This window comes from Oryzias latipes, chromosome 13 (genome assembly GCF_002234675.1).
Source record: "Oryzias latipes chromosome 13, ASM223467v1".
NCBI classification, from domain to species: Eukaryota; Metazoa; Chordata; class Actinopteri; order Beloniformes; family Adrianichthyidae; genus Oryzias; species Oryzias latipes.
In genome coordinates, this window is record NC_019871.2 from 16,407,858 (window position 1) to 16,427,879 (window position 20,022).

The 20,022-nt window shown below is 40.1% G+C and overlaps 1 protein-coding gene across 6 annotated transcripts in view; it reads right to left on the bottom strand.

The window, feature by feature from the left end:
* mcam (melanoma cell adhesion molecule) overlaps window positions 1-19,772 on the bottom strand; it is a 36,700-nt gene extending 16,928 nt beyond the window's left edge. For 5 of the 6 annotated variants that reach the window (XM_023961624.1, XM_023961623.1, XM_023961621.1 and 2 more), the window contains exon 1: window positions 19,613-19,733. In XM_023961624.1, the coding sequence (XP_023817392.1) occupies window positions 19,613-19,676 (64 nt within the window). In that variant the 5' untranslated portion in view covers window positions 19,677-19,733. Of the gene's footprint in view, window positions 1-19,612 lie in introns of all 6 variants that reach the window. The other variant, XM_023961619.1, reaches the window with a different exon arrangement.
* Between the last annotated feature and the right edge of the window lie 250 nt (window positions 19,773-20,022).

A 20,022-nucleotide genomic window follows, 5' to 3' on the forward strand; every position in this document is an offset into this window, starting at 1 on the left:
CGTGACAGGATACAGAGGAAAAATCTGAGGCATAACAGAAGTTAAAAAAATGACGACAAAAGAAAGGAAACAAAAAAGATGCCGAGTGTGAGCATGTGTTGGTAATCAATTGACTTAATTGGTATCATCCTCCACTTAATCATGTAGGTGCAAAGCTAACAACTCAGAAATGCAGCAGATATTAGGCTGCACAACTAAGCATGACTGCAATCAACTTTAAAATAATAGAAGCTTCATTAAAGGTCATTATAATCAAATCTGCGTTACATCGTCCTGGTGATTTGTGCTAAAATGCAGACCCCAGGGTATATTTTCCCCAGAAAAAATCTATATATTCCCCCATACAAGGACGGGTAAAAAGAAGTGACAGCTCGGTGACTTGTTTCCAATCCTGTCACATCTAAGAATAACAACAGCCTATCAAGCTTGTTTGCTTACATGATAGAGCAGAATTACAGTACACTGACCCCACTGACTCCAGAAATAGCAGGCTCGCTGCAGGACCTGGGTGAGAAGAGCATGGGAAACAAGTCCCTTGCCGAGCCTGCTCTGTTAATGAATGCAAGCATGTCTCTAGAGAGTTTACATGTTAAAAAAAAAGACTAAAAAGACAGGTGAAGCGTGAGACAATAGTGTCAAGCAGAAAATCGCTGTGCTTTGGGACTGACTTTAGGCTTTTTGACCTTTCTCGCACACCCATGCCATTATTTCACACTTGCAGCATTCATGTAATAGCTACATAAACGTCCTTCCATTGCGTCATGAGTGTCTTCCCATTATGAAGGAACTGATTATAAATGACAGCATTTCCTAAAATGTCTAACAACATAAGTAGAGACTCTGGGCTGGAAGGTGACACACCTGACATGAGTATCTAGGACATTTAGCAACACAGAGACAGATTTATGAATATAGCCACATCAAACTGGAGGTAAACGTTTTAAATGCTCATTTTTTTACATTCACCTGAAAATCGAATGTAACATTGCCGTGTGTGTGATATTAGTATGTGAAGGGATAATATAAGTTGCACACACTTATGATGTAGGATGATGCTGTTACACTGCGCCCTTACGCTGCCCCCAAGTCATTTCTAAGGTTGGAGTACTGGCTCCTCATTGAAGCCCATTGAGACAACTTATCTTGCAATATTGGGCTATATAAATAAAATTGCATTGAATTGAATTGACTGCAACAGACTGGTGACCTGTCCAGGATGCCCCCTGCCTTCGCCCACAAGTTGCTGGGATAGGCTCCAGCAGCCCCATGACCCCGAAAGGGAACAAACGGTTTAGAAGATGACTGAATGAATGAACAAACAAATGAATTGAATTGAATTGCAGGTGATATGTAAGTGCCTGTAGGACACACGTTGGATGCCAAACACCGACATCGCTGATTGTCTAATTTTCACATTTCTAACAGCCAGGCTGAGCTCTTCTTGCATGCAAGAGGCTACACAAGAAGCGCACACCTTTCACTTGAACAGCACCGGCGTCTCACATACTTCCCCATAGGCTACCATCACACCATCCTTGAAAACACGGGTTCAAGCAGGCACTTCCAATGCAAACTCATGTTTTCGCGCTTTTTGAGCTTCCGCATTCATGCGCTGCTACACAAGTTATTAAGTCGGTTTTCAGGCTCCGCTGAGAAACCATGCTAAAAGCACGTTTAAGAACCCACGTTTAGCACGTTCTTGAACACCCATCACATGTTTATGTAGCATTACATGTTGTTTAGGTGTTTGCTACAAGCTGTCGCCCGCAGCATGGGTGTAGCAAAAAATGTCCGTAAACACATTGGCTCTACAGGCTCACTGAGCGGTCTACAACCTTGATATTTTATGCGGGCCTCAGACAAATTTGCCCATTGATTGCCCGCAGACATATCACCCATATGCAGCCATAAGGCGAGTTGCGACTAAGGCCTTAAGACTGCATTCCAAATGATTATCAATATTTAACTTGGTTTTTACACTTAAAATGATCTAATTCAAGTCAAACTAATAAGTTTTAAATAATCCAGGCAGTTATGTTTTTTTCATACAAACATAACTGCCTACATGAGAACCGAGGATGCAAAACCACAATTTGTAATCCTATTTGGCTCAAACGGATGTGGCTTTCATCACTTTGAAAGCTTTTATTATTTTTTTCTCACCCTCATAAAGACAATACCATCAACACTCCTCATGTAAACTGCATTTCAAAGCTCTGGTTTCATTATGAGCCAACATGGTGTTAGGTCTGCACCGAGACCGAGAAAAGTCGTGTACCTTGACTTTAAAATTCACGTCTCAACACCTCGTCTGTAACCCTTGTGCTATCCTAGGCACTTTGACATTGGGAGTTGGGTCATCTAGACCCACTAGACGGTGCTCTGAACCTTTTTTCTTCGATGATTTGTGATCTTCACTGGTGTCCATGGATTACATTGAAATCTTTCCCCCTTTATCCACCTTTGTCATGGTAGGGAGAACACGTCAATATAAGGGTGGGTCATCTAAGATAGCACAAGGGTTAAACGTAAATATACATAAATGAAGCACATGTCCCACCATGTAAAATTTACAGCAAGTCTGACAGATGCAGGTAAACGAATATGAGCTTCAACAATCCCTTTACCAGAACAGCATCCCCCACTCCAGTCTTTGTTTGTATTAAGTCAGCTTTATTAATTGATGTGCAAAAATGTTCTCGAAACCCTTGTGCTATCCTAGGCATTTTACCATTGGGAGTTGGGTCATCTAGACCCACTAGACAGTGCACTGAACCTTTTTTCTTCAATGATTTGTGATCTTCACTGGTGTCCAGGGATTACATGAAATCTTTCCACCTTTATCCACCTTTGTCATGGTAGGGAGAACACGTCAAAGTTAGGGTGGGGTCATCTAAGATAGCACAAGGGCTAACAGCATGCACTCAACGTGGATTGTTGCATGACCATGAATCACAGGTGTACTGCAACGGAGATAAAAGCTCACGTGAAAGCAGAACTGGACAAAAACCATCACAGGATTGTCATCAACAATGCGTTCAAATGAAAGAACATTTGATTTTCCACAACAGAATACAAAACTATGCACCATGTGACTGTTGACTCATGGATATAAAAATGCAGAACATTTGTTTGTGTGTCAAACCAAGAATAACAGTAACTCCGCGTGTTTTTTTATTTTTCTTATAAGCTGAAGGGGTTCCTTTGTGTTGTGTCTCTTTATTTTATTGTGGCTACAAATGAGGAATTGTTGCAATTCTAGCTACTGAAGGTCCTTTTATATTAACAGTTAAGCCAACCACCAGATCTTTAAATTAACAGGGATGTTTTGAACACAAAGCATAAAACCAGAAGCTATTATTGCATAAACACAATTCAACCTCTGTAAATTTGACTATAATTAATCCTAAAATCTAAACAGAGGAAGGAAAACCACACTCAAAAGATGACTTACTAAATGTTTTTTTTCCTCTACTTCCACTTGACCGCAGTCTCATATTACATCATTTTGTTACTCCTTGTGGTTGATGGAAACCCCAAAGGCAGCAGATCCGGAAACAAACTGATTTATTTAAAGAAACCTAAATGTTATAAATGATTCTCTAACTGTCAACGCGAGCCATATCTAGAAACATAGAAGAATGACAACATGCTGACGATAAGCAGCCCAGAGCATGGACATGAATCTATAGAGTTTTTAATCTAACTGAAACAGTGTGGATGATTAACCTAAACCATGTGTGATCATGAAAAGCATAGAAAGAAACAAAACCTAAATGTAACTAAACTAAATGTTCTGGATAGATTTTGACAAAAATAAAACATGAGTAAAATACTTTAAAACAACACCAAAAAATAATAATAATAATACATATTATGTCAATGTACGGTTGGGGTCATCTAAGATAGCACAAGGGTTAATAGGCGCACCTGTCCAAATGGAGAAGAAAGGTGATTGAAGTGATTTTGAGCGTGGCATGGTTGTTGGTGCCAGAGAGACTGCTCTGAGGATTTCAGAAACTGCTGATCTGCTGGGATTTTCACCCACAACCATTTCATTCTACAGAGAATGGTCCAAAAAAAGAAACTATCCAGTGAGCAGCAGTTCTGTGGGCAGAAATGCCTTGTTGATGTCAGAGATCAGAGGACAATAGCCAGACTGGTTCCAGCTGATAGAAAGACAACAGGAACTGAAATAGCCACTGGTTACAACCAATAAAAGCATCTCTGAACGCACAACACATCCAACCTTGTGGCAGATGGGCTACAGCAGCAGAAGACCACATCAGATGCCACTGTTGTCCACTACGAACAGGAAACTGAGGCTAAAATTCACAAAGACTCGCCAAAATTGAACAATAGAAGATTGGAAAAACTTTGCCTGCTGATGAATCTAATTTTGTGCAGCCACATTCAGATGGTAGGATCAGAATTTGGCGTCAACAACATGAAAGCATTGATCCCTATTGCCTTGTATCAATGGTTCAGGCTGGTGTTGGTGGTGTAATGGTCTGGGGGATATTTTCTAGCTACACTTTGAGCCCCTTAGTACCAACTTAGCATGGTTACAATGCCACAGCCTATTGGAGAATTGTTGCTGGCCATCTCCATCCCTTTATGACCACAGTGTACCATCTTCTGATGGCTACTTCAAGCAGGATAAGACACCATGTCATAAAGCTGGAATCATCTCAGACTGATTTTTTGAACATGATAATGAGTGCACTGGACTCAAACTGCCTCCACAGTCACCAGCTCTCAACCCAATAGATCACCTTTTGGATGTGGTAGATCAGGGAGATTGTCATTATGGATGTGCAGCCGAAAAATCTGCAGCAACTGTGTGATGCTGTCATGTCAATTTGGATCACACTCTCTGAGAAATGTTTCATATACCTTGTTGAATCTATGCCACCATGGATTAAGGCAGTTCTAAAGAAAAAAAGGGGGTCCAATCTGATACTGGTAAGGCGTACCTAAGAAAGTGGTCAGCAAGTGTATGTTTCCTAATTTGGGCTCTGGTCACAGAAAGGATGTTTTATTAACCTTCTGGTGTCACTTTGTACTGAGTGGATCGTTTTAACTTTTCTGAATCTCAGCAAACTGACCAACAAAGCCAAACTGAAATAACATCTGGAAACCAGAGTAATAGACTTTCAAAAGCTTTACCTGTGCAATCATTTAGTTAGAAAAAAGGAAAAATTACTGCACTGCTTGTCGTAATGAAACTCCATAAGACTATTTCATGCAGAGTATATCATTACTCACTGTTTGCATTGGACAGACTTTAAAAAAAGACTTAGACTTTTGTTTTTTTAATTTAAAAAATGTTGTTAAAAGTGCAGGAAGAAGCCACAACTTTAGAACTAAAACTATCCATTCATTTTACAAACCTGCTGCATCTCTTTTAGGGGTCACAAGGGGTCCCAAAGCCAATCTCAGCTACTGCAGGGTAAAGGTGTGGTACAACCTGGGCAGGTAACCCATGGTTCACTGTAATTGTGTTTTCCTAAGGGGAAATTTAGAATCATCAATTAAAACATATTTTTAGATTGTGTGAGGAAGCTGGAGCTACACACATAGTTTAAAGTTTTGCATATTTAAGTGTTGACTGCTTTAAAACAAATGCACTGTGTTTTTTCACAGAATTTATAATTACTCATGTAGCTTTTATTTTCAGCTTGCATTTCTATTCAAATAAACAGGGACGTTATCTGAAGCCGACAAACAAATAAACTTTGTTTTTGTATGTTTTTTACAGAAACAAAAAAAAAAACTTAAACTTAAAGGATGCCCAACTCTCTTCACGCTCCTAAGGTACCTACATTTAGAATTTCTACCACTTCATTTAAATGTGAACTACAATAGACAGAAAGCCCAATGTGGATCAGGTTCAGGTGGTGCTTTTTAAGTGCAGAGACAGATAGACAGTAGCAGCTGAAGCAACCAAACTGGACATTCCCACAATACCTCAGAGACAACAAGGTCAACTTGTTACACGGATGCATCAGACAGTTCCTCCAACATAAACACAGGAATCCCTGGTGTTCTGAAGACATGCACCAGCAGCACTTAACATGCCTTCACATTTAGCCATTTCCAAAAGGCAGAGAACACTGAGGATTCAAAGAATGTAAATACGGTGGAGGGGAATCAGAGCAGACCACACAAAGAGGGAGATGAGCAGAGAGCTGCCCTCCTGATGATGGTGCTTCCCATTTCAACGGACCACCTGTTGCACAGATCAAACTGGCACACCTCCACTGTCACATGTCCACTGTGGGCTCTGCTGACTCACCACACTTAAACCAGACCTGGCAAGAGTTTGATGGAACGATCTGCACTACTTGTAGTGTCTCGATTGCTACTATGGTCACTGAAAGGCACAGATGAAGGATAGCAGGCAGAGGGTTAGTTCTCGGAGCAAAAATATGATGAAGAAATAATGAAGCAGACAGAAACTACACAGGAACACAGAAACAGGGTTCTGGATGTGAACATGCCATAACCGTTTCTTCCTTATAACAATGTGATTGTATCTTTATAGGTGATGTGATGGCGGAGCTTACCGCCACACGATCATCTGAGTTCTGCTCACTACTCCAAATCCTTTTCCAAGTTTATTTCCAGTTACAGCCACCACAATAACTAAGCAACAGATATACACACGATTTACTTTAACCAGTTAACCACGTCAAGATAAACTCTATGTAGCACTAGTTCCTGTTGATCTGTGATTCTTCTGTGTTCAATTTTAGCAAAATTTCATTTTCTGTGAGTTATCTGTGGTGTTTTGCTTCCTGTTTCTTGATCTGCCAGTTTCTGCTGAATTTTAGGCCAAAGTTTGCTGCTCCAGCCACCAATGACCGTGGAGGAGGAGGATCTGGAGTGATTCATGTTTTTTACTGTGTTTAATTGCAGAGTTAACTTTTAATTCATAGGTTTTTTTCTTTCTTTAAATCGTTAGCAATGTGTAGTAAACTCCAACTTTATAAGCCACATTGGAAATTCTCCTGATTTCTCTTACCTTGAGGTCAGTGTGGTTATTTTTTTTCTTGTCTCAGAAAAGTCAGTTTGATTTTTATCTTGGGTTTGTTTTGCTGTTACCACTATTTATCATTAAAACTGTGAAGTTTTCATAAATGCTCGGCAAATACGACATCAGGCTTTATGATATTTTCTGAAGCAGCTGCCATTTCCGCTGTGCAAACTTTAGCTAAATGAAAGCACAGCCAGACTTGTGGAAGAGGCTTTTCCGGAGGCTTTCATTTTTGTCAAAGTACCTTGCGACATTTTGCACTGAGGTCTTAAAAGAAAAAAACTGCTTAAAAACAGATATTACAGATAGCAGACACAGATCAGGAAGAAATGCAAAAGCATTGGACAGAAATGTTAGAAACTTTCAGGTTTCTTTGACCTGAGGCTGGTGCATGTTTGATAAGTAGCTCTTTGGTCCTCTGTCTGTTCTTCACTCCAAAGGAATCTCTGCGTTCTGATTAGGACTTACTCAAAAGATCTAATGCCTTCTACTTCGAGTGCTTTACTCCCATGATCAGCATAAAAAGGCATCCACGCAAACGTGTTCTCCATGAGAAACTTCTGGTGAGGTCAGTTTCCTGTGTTTAACACTATATCAAGTTTTTTTTTAAAAGGGGAAATATTTGCACAGCCACAAGAGTCATAGCGTGTCTGTGTGTCAGAGTGAAACCGAGTTTTTCCTTGTGCCTGGTCCCATGGTGGTACGAACGCTCCCTCCATCCTCTTTCCCACGTTCTAGACAGCAAAATAGTATCAACACCAGCCCGTCTATGAGTATTCCGAAATAAAAAGCGCACTAACTGTATGGGAAAGGCCAACAAGGACAGTATTTTTATGTGCACGGCTGATTATAACAATTCAGAGTGGGGGGTGGGAGCGATCTCATGACATGGCTTCAAAAGTATGAGATGTGCATTGCTCACTGCTGGCATATCATGCTAAATATAGATTGCAGAAGCAAACACATGCAAGCAGATATGCACAGAGCTCCGTACCCACTGAAACAGAGAAGAAGGTGCTCAGCAACAGCTTTTGCCTTTTTTGGCGGAAGCTGCACTTGCCTACAATGAATCACTTCGTTGTTTTCAACTCTTTCATAACAGCACAATCATGCTTGTGCTTTGTATGCAGGTGATTGTGAATGTGTGCTGCCTATACTCCACATGAACAAAGAGAACTTTTGTCTGACATGATTCTTAGTCTTCTGGCTAAAGACCCATGCATGTCTTTAAGTCTGGTTCAAAATATGTAGTCCATAAGGCACATTTGTTTGCATCTGTTCACTCCATTAAGTCACTATTGTGACTTTACACTACAGTAAACTCCGGGAAAAGCTAAAATATATAAAAGCAGACAAGTGAGTATATATCAAAACTCGACCTCAACTCAGATGAAGGGACGGCCTTTTGAATTCCAGATTGAAGCTTGTTTACAAAACCAAACTAACTAAAGCAGACTTTGGGTAACCTTTGTGCTATCCTAGACATGTTAACATTGTGAGTTGGGTCATCTAGACCCACTAGACAGTGCTCTGAACCTTTTTTCGTCAATGATTTGTGATCTTCACTGGTGTCCATGGATTACATGAAATCTTTCCACCTTTATCCACCTTTGTCATGGTAGGGAGAACACGTCAATGTAAGGGTGGGGTCATCTAAGATAGCACAAGGGTTAAACAAATAAGAAAACTCTAATTTCCTCCAATGTAAAACCTTAAACATACATTTTACAGTCCCTTACAATTTTTTAACTCTCTGTAGCTATTTTTAGCATTTTTGATGCATACATTAAGATGAGATTTTATTAACCTGTCATTTTCATAATCTTTGGTATGAATATTATTAACCTGTCATTTCTATAATCTTTGGTATAAATATTGCGCCTAAAGTTTGTGGTCACTTCTGGTGAAGCCATCAGTGTGTGAAAAAATGGGTGAATGTTGACTCTTATTTAAATTAAACTTTTGCAGTGTAATGGAAATGATGGTTGTTTTTTTTTTTATATTTGTTTATGTATTGCAAGTCATATTTTCATCGCAATATTGATTACTAATATTGCAAATTGCAAGTTTCCTCATACCGTGCAGCCCTAGTGTATATCCATTATTCATTCACTCCTCATTCACATGCTGTGATGGTAAGCTACTGATGTGGCCACAGCAGATTGACAGAGGCCTGGCTGCCAGTACGCCCTCTGACAATAACTGGGACACACACCAGTGGAGCCACACTGGAGGTAGGGAGGGCGGAGTGTCTTGCTCAACAGTTCCAACAGTGGACTGGGGGAGCGGGCTTCCAAGAACCGACCCTTCGATCAATGGCTGATCTGCTCAACCACCTAAGCCACTGCCGACCCAGTTAAGTGGTTAAGGTTAAACGATTTTAACGTCTGCTAAGATGAGGACAACCGCACAAGGGAAAAGTAGTTTCAAACAAGCTCAGTACAAACCAATGCGACCACATCCAGAGTTCATATCTTTTACTAGATGGATACTTCTACGCCACTCTCAATGTAGCACTAGGTGGACTTCTTAAGTACTGATACCTTTATGTTTTCTTCCAAAATATTTTTTTATGTTTTGTTTTGCTAGAAGTTTAACTTTATTGTTGTTTGCTAGTTTGTGCTGCTTTTCAATCTTCTTGTTGCTTTACAAAGTAGACGTTCTTTCCAACAGCTGTGTGTTCAGATTCAGATTCAAGATTTGAGGGTTCAATGCATAATAATTTAAAACAATCATTGACTGAACTATGATTTGAGTCTATATCCTGATGAAAAACTTTTTTATCAGGCTGACTCTATCTAAAACATTCCCAGTGCTTACTCCCGTGATGGAAACGCATCCAGAGAAACATGTTCTCCATGAGAAAAGTGTGATGAGGTTAGTTCCATGCTTTCAAATCAGACTTACAGTGTTACTGCATGACTCTTATCAGCTTCATCTTAAGGAATATTGTCCCACAAACTGTGCACATCATAACTGAAGGGGAATTTACCCACGGCTCATCTGTGTGCTGTATCTAACCAAAGAAAACATCAAAACAGAATAAGAAGCATCCTGTAACTTCTCCTTTACGTCACTGAGAACACACTGAAACTGCAACAGTGTTGAAACCAACTTCTGGCTCACATGATTCCCTCATCAGAAGCTTTATTAGAAAATAATAAAAGGTCTGATGAAGCAGCACAGAGATGGGAACAAAGGTCTCTTTTCACTGGATCTGCTGTTTCTACTTGGAATACAGGGTTGGAATGAAAGTAACTGAATCAAATGAAGCCTGATTACTTTTAGTGTTGAAGATCTCTGGTGTGACCCAGTATGAGAAGATTTCCATTATAAAAGGAGGCAATGACAGATTTATGTCAAGTTTTAAGACCAATTCCGATAAGAGAGAGATAATCAGTTGGATAAAGAAGCATCAAAACGTTAATCATGAGAAGTACCAAAAGATTTGATGTAACTAATCAGAGAAGGACAACAGCAGCGGTTCTGCTCTGTGGAGTCACCATTAGGTTAAAAGGGTCATCATTTTTGCAAAAAGCATTGTTGCATAAAAACAACATGCATTATTTATCAGACGTTTCTGCTAACAGAGACAGAGAGTTTGTTTTCACTACTTTTGTATTGCAGTTTTCTTTTTTCTGCATTCCTGAACTTCATAACAACACAGGGATTCCCCAGTTATAAATGTGGACAAAAGTCATTTGCTAAAAACAAAAAATATATTTTATTCTGATAAAGGGCTGCACAATGGTGAGGCCCTGGTTCAAATCCCAGCTGGGTCCTGTGTGCAGAGTTTGCATGTTCTCCACATGTTGTGGGTTTTCTCCAGGCACTCCAAAAACGTGCTTCATTGGTGACTTTAAATTGAAGCTAAGCTGTATGTCTTTCTGCAGCCTTGATGGACTGCAGACTGTCCAGGGTGTACCCCACCTTCACCCAACAGTGGCTGGGTAAACTCCAGTGAGCCCAAACAGGATTAAGCAGGTATAGAAAATTGATATTTTAAGCATTTAAGCAATAAAATTTCCACTTACGGTGGACCCATCTGAGAAATGTGTCATATATAGATTTTGAAGTATCAGCTGAAAGGTCAAAAACATTCTCCTCCTACAGCACTTCAGAGAATTATTTGGCTCAGACATTTGAACATCTGCAGAAAAAAAGTGTGAGCCAATAGTTATTTATAACAGTTTTCAAAAGGTCCCAAATACTCAAAATCTTAACCTGACACTTGCTGTGAAAGGCTGGAGTTTTCCTGGCAGCTTTGAAGTGACCCTCAGCTTCCATCCCAGCTTAAAAGCACATGTCATAGTGATCCACAGCTCGTTTCATAAAAACATCAGACATGCTGGCTGAAATCCATGACTCCACATGCACTACAGTAGCTTTGCAGCTGTGCCTCACAGAAAAATCTGGAAAGCAGGTCAGAGCGGGCTTTTGTTTAAGATGTCACCTTTTTACGCAGAGCTGTGATTTCTTTGATAAGGTTCTGCAAGGACAAAGATTTGTTTTTTGAATATTTTTCTGGCTCAGGATGCATTCTCTAAAAAAGGACTGTGTTCTTTGATAACATTGTAAAGATACAAAACTTTTTCTTCTCTTTTATTTTAAAGTCCACGTATATACACTTGCAGTAAAAGAAACAAAAGATAATTTAATTAAATGTATCTTGCCCTTGTTTTTTTATGTTTAATACAATCCAGAATATTTATTCTCATCAAATGTAGTATTAAGTTTCTTGTCTTCATAAACCCATTAAAAACCTCTACATCTTTAAGCACTTTGAGGAGGAGCTTTGCACAACAAACAGGTCCCAACTGAGAAATAAATATGTGACAAATACAATTATGTTGATATGGGGAAAATAAAAAAATGGAAATATGTGAAATATGAGTCAACAAGGCAAAAAGAAGGAAGAGATTGTGAACCAAAACCATTTCTTCTGACAGTGAACTGCACACTCCCAGCACTGGAATGATTCATGTTCCCCATGTCAGTGTCAAAGAGGTTCTATGGGAAATAAATTAACAGATTTTCCTACATATTAAGAAAAGGGTAGGTTTTTCAATGTCACTGAAGTCAAAGTGGCTCAGACATATTTCATAACTGACACACATCTCATGCATCCCACATGGCATCTACCACGACAGCAGAAAATGATTTCAACATTCTTGTAAAACTCCTGCAACGCCCAAGCCCGTTAATTAACATTTTAGGCCGCAGGACCCTGTGAAGCCATCACTCTGACACTGGAGTCACTGTGACTGACAAGTTGGGGCAGCTGGCTCATCAGAGAGCCATTAAACAACCTCTGATCCCGTGTAAGAAAAAGCATTACTGGTGATCTGTCAGACGAAAAGAAAAAAAGGAAAGGTTCAAGCTGTTATGTCAGCTTTGAATATACTCATTCAGGGAAATCGTTCACGCATTGCAAATGTGTGCAAATACATTTTTACCACCTGCAGCTTCAGCCCTTTTCGTGACCCTGATTTTTACAGTGTCTGCTTTATGTTGCATGTTTATCAACTTAAACGGAGAATCAGCAGGTTTATGCAAGCAGATCAGAAAATAGAGACACTTCTCTAAAGATGGAAGCCTGCAATTAAATGTGTCAACCTACAAAAATAGCCAAACACTATGAAAGTTCAGAAAATACAAGTGCAAACTTTAACCTCAGTGTTTTAGGAGATTAACAGATTTTCAAGCTTAATCAAACTATTGTGTGCAGAGTCATTGAGAAAATGTTTAAATTAATAAATACTGAGCATTTAAGTTTACTGTTTCTTAACAGAATTGTTTTATTAAAAGTTAACCTTTGCATTTAAAGCTAAAGTAACTGCTTGAACTGTAAATTAATTGTGTGTGATTTTCCAGGATGCAAAGGTTTCCACCCTTCCTGTTGTTCACATCTATTTCTGGACAACCATCCACTCTCAAGGACAATAGCCTGAAGACGCTTTCACACTGGCCTGTTTGGTCCGCACTAGAGCCTGTTTCCTGATCCCCAGCTGGCTTAAAAGCTCACCTAAGTTGTTATGTCCGATTTCCCTTCCTTCTCCCTAACTACTAAGAAACTATATAGTAAAAGCAATTTGGACACCGTTCTCACTACTTTTTTTTTATGGCAAATATGACATCACCAATTTCCATTTATGGTGCACCAATCCCAATGAATGTTCGTGTAAACGTAAAACGCTAATAAATGGAAACATTTTACAAAGAGTATTTCCACTGTGCTCTTGTGGTAAAAACTTGGACGGTTTATAAAAAATTAATCAAAATACATTTTTTTCACATAAAACATGGTTTAAATGCATTATCCTCTATATTTGCCTATCTAGTTAGAATCAATGTACACTGAGTTTTTGCAGACTTCTGAGGAAAATTCCAGGGCACTTATTTTTGGAATAATAGACTCAAACAGCTCTACAAAATGTCAAATGCACTACATAGTGCACTATGTAGTGAGTAGTGAAAGACTTCAGACAGAACCCTAATCTTTGGACCAAAAAAGGCTGAAGCTGAGAGCTTCTGTTCACATGAAGAGTTCACGTGAACTTTGCTGTGGTTTATTACATAGGAACGATGAAATATTCAAAGTAAACCAAAAAGTTTCAAAACAAACCTGTGCACCTTCAGTAAAGTAAGAAAACACCCTATTGGTCTCCTCAGTACACATGATGGGTACCAAAGAGCTGAAGGAGTTTCTAAATTGTGCAAACTTTGCAACATTGGATTTTTGCTTCCAAATTTTTGTTTTTATTTTTTTACTTTAGCAATTCTGACTCCAAACAAGCTCCTTTTTGGTGATTGCACAAAGCAAAGCGGACCAACCAAAAGTGGACTATTTTTCGGCATTTTCCATCCAATCAAACTAAGTACTGCTAGTGTGAAAGCTCCTCGACATTCAAAACTTGTTTTGTTGTGTAGAAATTACAGTTGTTGCCACTTTTGTGTATGATTCCTTTAATTCGGAAGGTTCTTGTATTTAAGATTACTGAATTTAACTAACACGTCCATCCAGTTATTCCCAAGAAAAGATGAAATACCCAGGAAATGGTGAGTTTTTGCAACAATTCGTTGAAATTAGCTTGACCCAGTGGCAGTACACTGGTTTTCTCCTCTCTTTTAGCAGAACCTGAGCTCCTCATCAGAGCAAACTGAGGCTACTTTGCTGTTGTTTGACTGTTGTTTGACTGCTCTGGAAGTCCCACATTCCAACACAAACCTCAGACCACACAACACAGAGAGGCAGACATGCAACAGCGATCACAGCAGTGGAGAAACATTTCAGACATTTAGGGTTTGACTCTTTATTTTAAAGCTGAATTCATTTGAAAACGTCATCAAAACAAATTATTGGATGTCGGGATGTCACGCTGCATGAAATTAGCACAAGGGCCTTAAATCTATTTAGAAGAAAGCCCTCTGCTGTCCCTCAGCCTGATTTCCCACAGTGTGGCCAATGTGGAAAATGTTTCAAAAACTGAACTAGGAAATGGAGTATGTAACACGAGCCTTCATCGTGAGGTTTCTGAATGCCAGCACTCTATCCCCTTAACCTCTCATGCTCCAATAAAACAGCCTTGAGGTCAAAGAAGGAAACTGAAGACAATCCAATGGAATTCTCCTCCCTCCGTCCCTCACTGCACATATAGCTTTATTGTAGCGTTCATCTGGTCATTTTAGATTACACTTCCTTACAGGTATGCAGATGTTTGGATGAACAGTCCCCTGCAAAAGTGCTTGCACATGCAGCAACCGAAAATTCGTTTTTTTAAAACACAGAACAACCAAGCCTTATGATAAACTTGTTTTTGAAAACGTTGATAAACAATAAGTCAGACGGTTTTAAAATTTACCCAAACAACATTAAATCTGTCGATAATCTCTAACTTCAGCCAGAAGATTTTGCAAAAAATGAAGCCTGAAGAAGGTCAGCCATATCGCCTGAAGTTTGTTCCGCCTACCTGAACAATGTTTTTGTTTGTTTGCTTGTTTGTTTTTTGGTGATATGGATGTTGCCATGTTGAAGCCAGACGACATTAGTAATTAGTGATTGGTTTGAATCAGTCTGAGTCATCGTTTCTATGGATACCACTCTGACCAATAAGGAATGAGTTTATTGGAAGTCCACACCCTTACCACTTGAAAGCGGGCTCAGGAGAATCTGTCAATCAAATGCTTCAAACGTTTTCAAAGGCAACTTTGTCATCTGATTGGTCAGTTTAGAACTTGAATATCTTGCCATAGAGAAAAAATATAAAAACAAAAAGTGGATTAGCAAGAAAACGTTAAATTATGTAGAGTAAGAATGGTTATTCTGACAAATCTAATGACTGAATATTAGCTGTTTATGTCTGAATAGAAGTCTATGGAATTTTAGCCAGCAGGTATTTTCTGTATGGAACGCGTGGGGGGAGGGGTCCCACAGTCCAGTTCTCATATTCAGTCAACTGTCCACCCTACTAAGCTGACAATCAAAAACATGCTCTAAAAAAAATCAAAGCGGCCAATTTCAAACCATAGTGTAAACCCCTCCCCCAATACCCCACCACCACCACCACCAGCACCAGGTTGTCATTAACAGCAAAGAAAAACAAAAATATTATTGACTCCAGGCTGTACATATGTTTTTTGTGTCTATATAAAATAGGACTTTTTAGTACAAGAGTAAATGAAGTTATTCCTCTCTGAAATCTGCCTCTGGTGGTCATTTGGGGAACTGCAACACTTTATTTTTCTAAGATTGCGTTCAATTCAGGAACAGAGAGGGAGGCTTGATTGTTACAAGAGACTTTAAAAATGTGAATATAATAGTATGCAGCTTTTCTTATCCAGTCTCTTAACAGTGGAGTTTCACCTCCAAACTGTTCTGCGCACAGTGAAACCCAAAAGATGTCTCTCAAAAGTAAACCAGGTGTATGCACAGGTGTTTTCAGCCTGAGCAAGTTGTCAGGTCTGTGACTGCAGCAAAGACAGCTGTGACAGCTTCAAAGAACTGCAATAAGCTGCTCCAGTCAGAAGAGAGTTGGCTCCTCAGATGCCCTGGTACCTGGAGTCAGCTCTTCCCTGACTGACAAGAATGGATTCGCCTTGAGGCCATACACGAGGCAATACATCAGAAACAAAAAGAAACCTTCTGAGGTGAAATGCTTTATTGCAAATCTCCAGGTGAAAGTGATATTGAGCTTTGTTTTTTTCTGACGGCCATTACCGACAGCCTGCTCCTTATAAAACACAGCTGTGGTTTAAGACCTTCAAAGAGTTTAAAAGCTGCAAAAATTCTAATTTTTTTCACAAAAAAAACGACCAAAGATGGGGTTTTTTGTGTGTGTGTGTGGCTTCAAACTGTTTCGATTTGAGAGAAAAAAAGTTGATTATAATGGAAAAGTTAAGGAAACTTCCTTCCCTCTGATCTCACTGTAAACACAGTTTTAAAGTGCTCGCTGTTGTAACAAAAAGCGTTGATATTAAGCCGTCATTCAGCAAGCCATGTCTGCAGAATGTTATTTCGCAGAAGCTACATTATGCAAACAATCATTTACTGCTACTCGGTGGAGCCGCACAAAATGGCCCTGATGACAGCAGCACAAAGTCCTGAGAGCTTTCTCCACCCTCTCCACCCCTGCTCTGCTGTATTGACCCAGGTAATGGTGATAATGGATGTTATTTGCATCAATAGGAGGATCAAACAGTAAAAGGAAGCCCTTTCCTTCTACAGTTCCTGCTCCCAAGTGTGCAGCTTGAGCACATTACACGCTTCAGTGCAGCATCCAAACAAAAACACTTGAAAACATCTTGCTTCTGACTCCTAATACAGACACTGTGAGGTTTCTGTGTTGCAGAATTAAAGCTCTCGTAATCTATTAGGGGTCAAGTTTATGGCAGTTTGGCGGAGGAGCAACAGCTGTGGGTACAAATGGTAATGACTGTGAGGCTGCTCTGAATTACAACACATTCAGGTCACATTTAACATTATTTTCACAGCAGCTTTCATCTAAAACTCAGATTAGTGAGAAGAGGTGCTTTTGTTTGTAGAAGAAACACATTTTTCGGGTTTTCTGCAAAAGAAATAAAGAAAAAGCATATTCATAAGGGAAGAACTGATAAATACAAATCCAAACAGGACTTTCGGAGTTACTGAATGTTCAGTGTTTAAAGACACCTGTCTGCTTTTGTGTCACAAAACAAACTTTTAAGCTGTTTCTTCTTCAGGAATCACAGGGGGAGGCCTGGATTGTTTCATGATCCTAACAATTTTGAATTCACCAAAACAGTTTTCCAGATTGATAATCAAAAGTAGTGGGACGGTTCTGTTGCTCTGTGGAGCGTGTCCCATGGGAACATGTAAACAGAGCGAGTTTCTGCTTCAGATTTCAGTTAAGGACAAAGATAAGACCATGACTACCCAAGCAGGACTCTTCTCCTCACAAGGACATGCTTTCAAGGCATGACATTTGAAAAATATGCAATAGTTATACTGGAATCTGACAATTACATGCAAAAGTGCTGGGTTTACGCATATTTGTCAACACATGCAGTGGAACTTCAAATAAGTAAATAAACTAGAACTAGAACTTAATGAAACTAGTCTAGATTTGTCTGAAATGAAAAAAAATCTCCTCAAAAAGAGGTTTTAACCTATACAGTAGATGTCCCATTCAGAGCTGCTCTCCTCTGCTGATCTTCTATCAGATTACTTAGCCTCAATTTTGTATGCTGTGGTCTCAAACAAGGGCCATTATTGTCTGGGGCTGCTTTCTCCTCCTCCAAGGAGCAGAAGTTGTTTTGAACACATAAAACCAAGACACAACGCCTCAGCCACAGCCACGACTGATGACCTTCTAAATCACAGAGGTTTAATGTGGCTGCTTCTTGGTCAGGCTTGATGGGCTTATGTCACAGGAAGTGAGCTAAATCCTTCTGGAGGATCAGCGCTAAAAGTCCAACTTTCCTCAGATAAGAGTCAGAGTGGAGCTCCGCTGAGCATTATCTGCACTGCTTCATATCAGCAGTGTGATTCTGGACAATAGACAATGTCCTGGAGTGTTGGAACCAGCAACTGTACATCCTCTGGGGTGGAGCCGCGGAAAATACACTTGCTTCCCTTAAATGCCAGCACATTCTATAGATTCATATCTAGGAAGTTTGGAAGCCAAGGGAAAACCTTTGACTCTTTGGGGTTTATTGAGTTCACTTGGGTGCTGGGTTTTGTCTCTGCAAGACGTCATGATCTGGTCTGGACTGGTCTTCGGAAGTGTAGACATGGTTTATGTGAACATAATCACCAACATTCACCTCATTTGCCAGCTATTTTAATTTGGAGGTGATTAGTAAACGTAAATTAAAATCCCTTTTTTTTGTCTTGCACATCACTTTCATCCAATAGTTGATATTAAAATATAAAAGTTGCATCCGCTGTGAAATTTTTTGCTTGCATAGCAGAATTTTACACTAAATGGAACAAAAATTATGCTTATCAGACTGCATTTGCAGTATTATTCTACACATTCTTCCTGACAACACAAATTATTTTAAAAAACTGCCGATCATTAGTATTTGTAACATGTTCCAAGTGTAAAGTATGAATGAAGCTGAGGTCAGAAAGCCTCAGAAAAACAAATGCAGGAAGACAAGCCTATAAGAGTTTGAGGACATCAAAGACAATGGTCCGGACTGAAGCGGGAGATCGGCACAATGTAGAGGAGGCAGGCGTGATTCATGTGCTCGGGGGCAAACATGGTAAAGCAAAGGTAAAGGCGTGAAAAGAAACAAGGAAAGGTTGACGGGGGCACATTCAGGAGACAAATCAGTCAAACTGAAGCTGTGGTCGGCTGAGATAACCTGTCTTCCTCACCCCAAAAAAACAAAACAATGGATCTGCTTAAGTTAGGAGGAGGAATATATAAGTGTGAAAAAAAAAACAATCTTAAAGAGGTTCCACAAAAGTGTTCTTTTTTTCTATTTCTGTTTGTAAGAAGTTAAATTCCACTGTGAGTCTGTGCACTAAGTGCTCTGTTGCAGAGTGCTCTCTTTGGGAATGTGTTCCTCTCCTTCCCAACCACTTGAGCACATACAGAGCAGACAGCAGACAGATGGCCCTCTCTGCCCCTTCACCTCAGTACAGAACTAAACATCAAAAACCTGCAAGCAAGTGAAAGGCATGCCCACTTCAACAGCATGAATTCCTCTCATCCAAGTCAACTTTCTCTCTAAAACTGGATGCGAATTCCACAGAAGCACAGGATTGTTGCTCCAGGATGAATCATGTGAGTAGAAAGGACCCAGAGCAGAGTCACATCTCTGTCGTTGGAGCTGCGCTTTAACGCATGAGAGTGAGTGGATCCTCTCCACTGTCCCGTGGGTCTTCACGCGTTACTCCTCCATGAACTTGGAACAGAAGTGACACCCAACATCCTCGCTGTAGGGCTTTTCTATCATTTGTTTCTCCTTCTTTCTGTCCTGAAAACTTTGCAAGCACATCATCACACCTAAAATAACTCTGACCACCCCCATCCCCCTCCCACACGCGCGCGTGCACGCACACACACAAACACAAAATAGGCTCACCTCCGCAGGTGTGGACGAAGAGCAAAAGCGCAACCAGCAAAGAGACAGTGATTTGTGTAGCCATGGTGCGTGGAGGGTGCCACAGACGTGCGGGCTGTGCTAAAGATACTGGTCCAGCTGGGAAACTGAGAAAGAGGAGCGGTGCGAGAGGGGAAGATGATGCGGAGGGGGCAGAGACGGAGACGGGGGACCGCCTCCACCGCGCGCAATCATGCGCTCTGCCACTCTATGTGCGTCATTTGATGAGGTGTGGAGGGAGGGGTGTCTGCTGAAGCGGTTCTTTTAATTACTTTCTCTAGATGGTGCATTATTTTACTAAATGTTTATTTTTTTCAGCCAATAAAAATAGGAATGACATTATAGAGCAGCTGGAGGAGGAGGAAAAGAAAGCCGGTGTGCCTGGTAAAGTT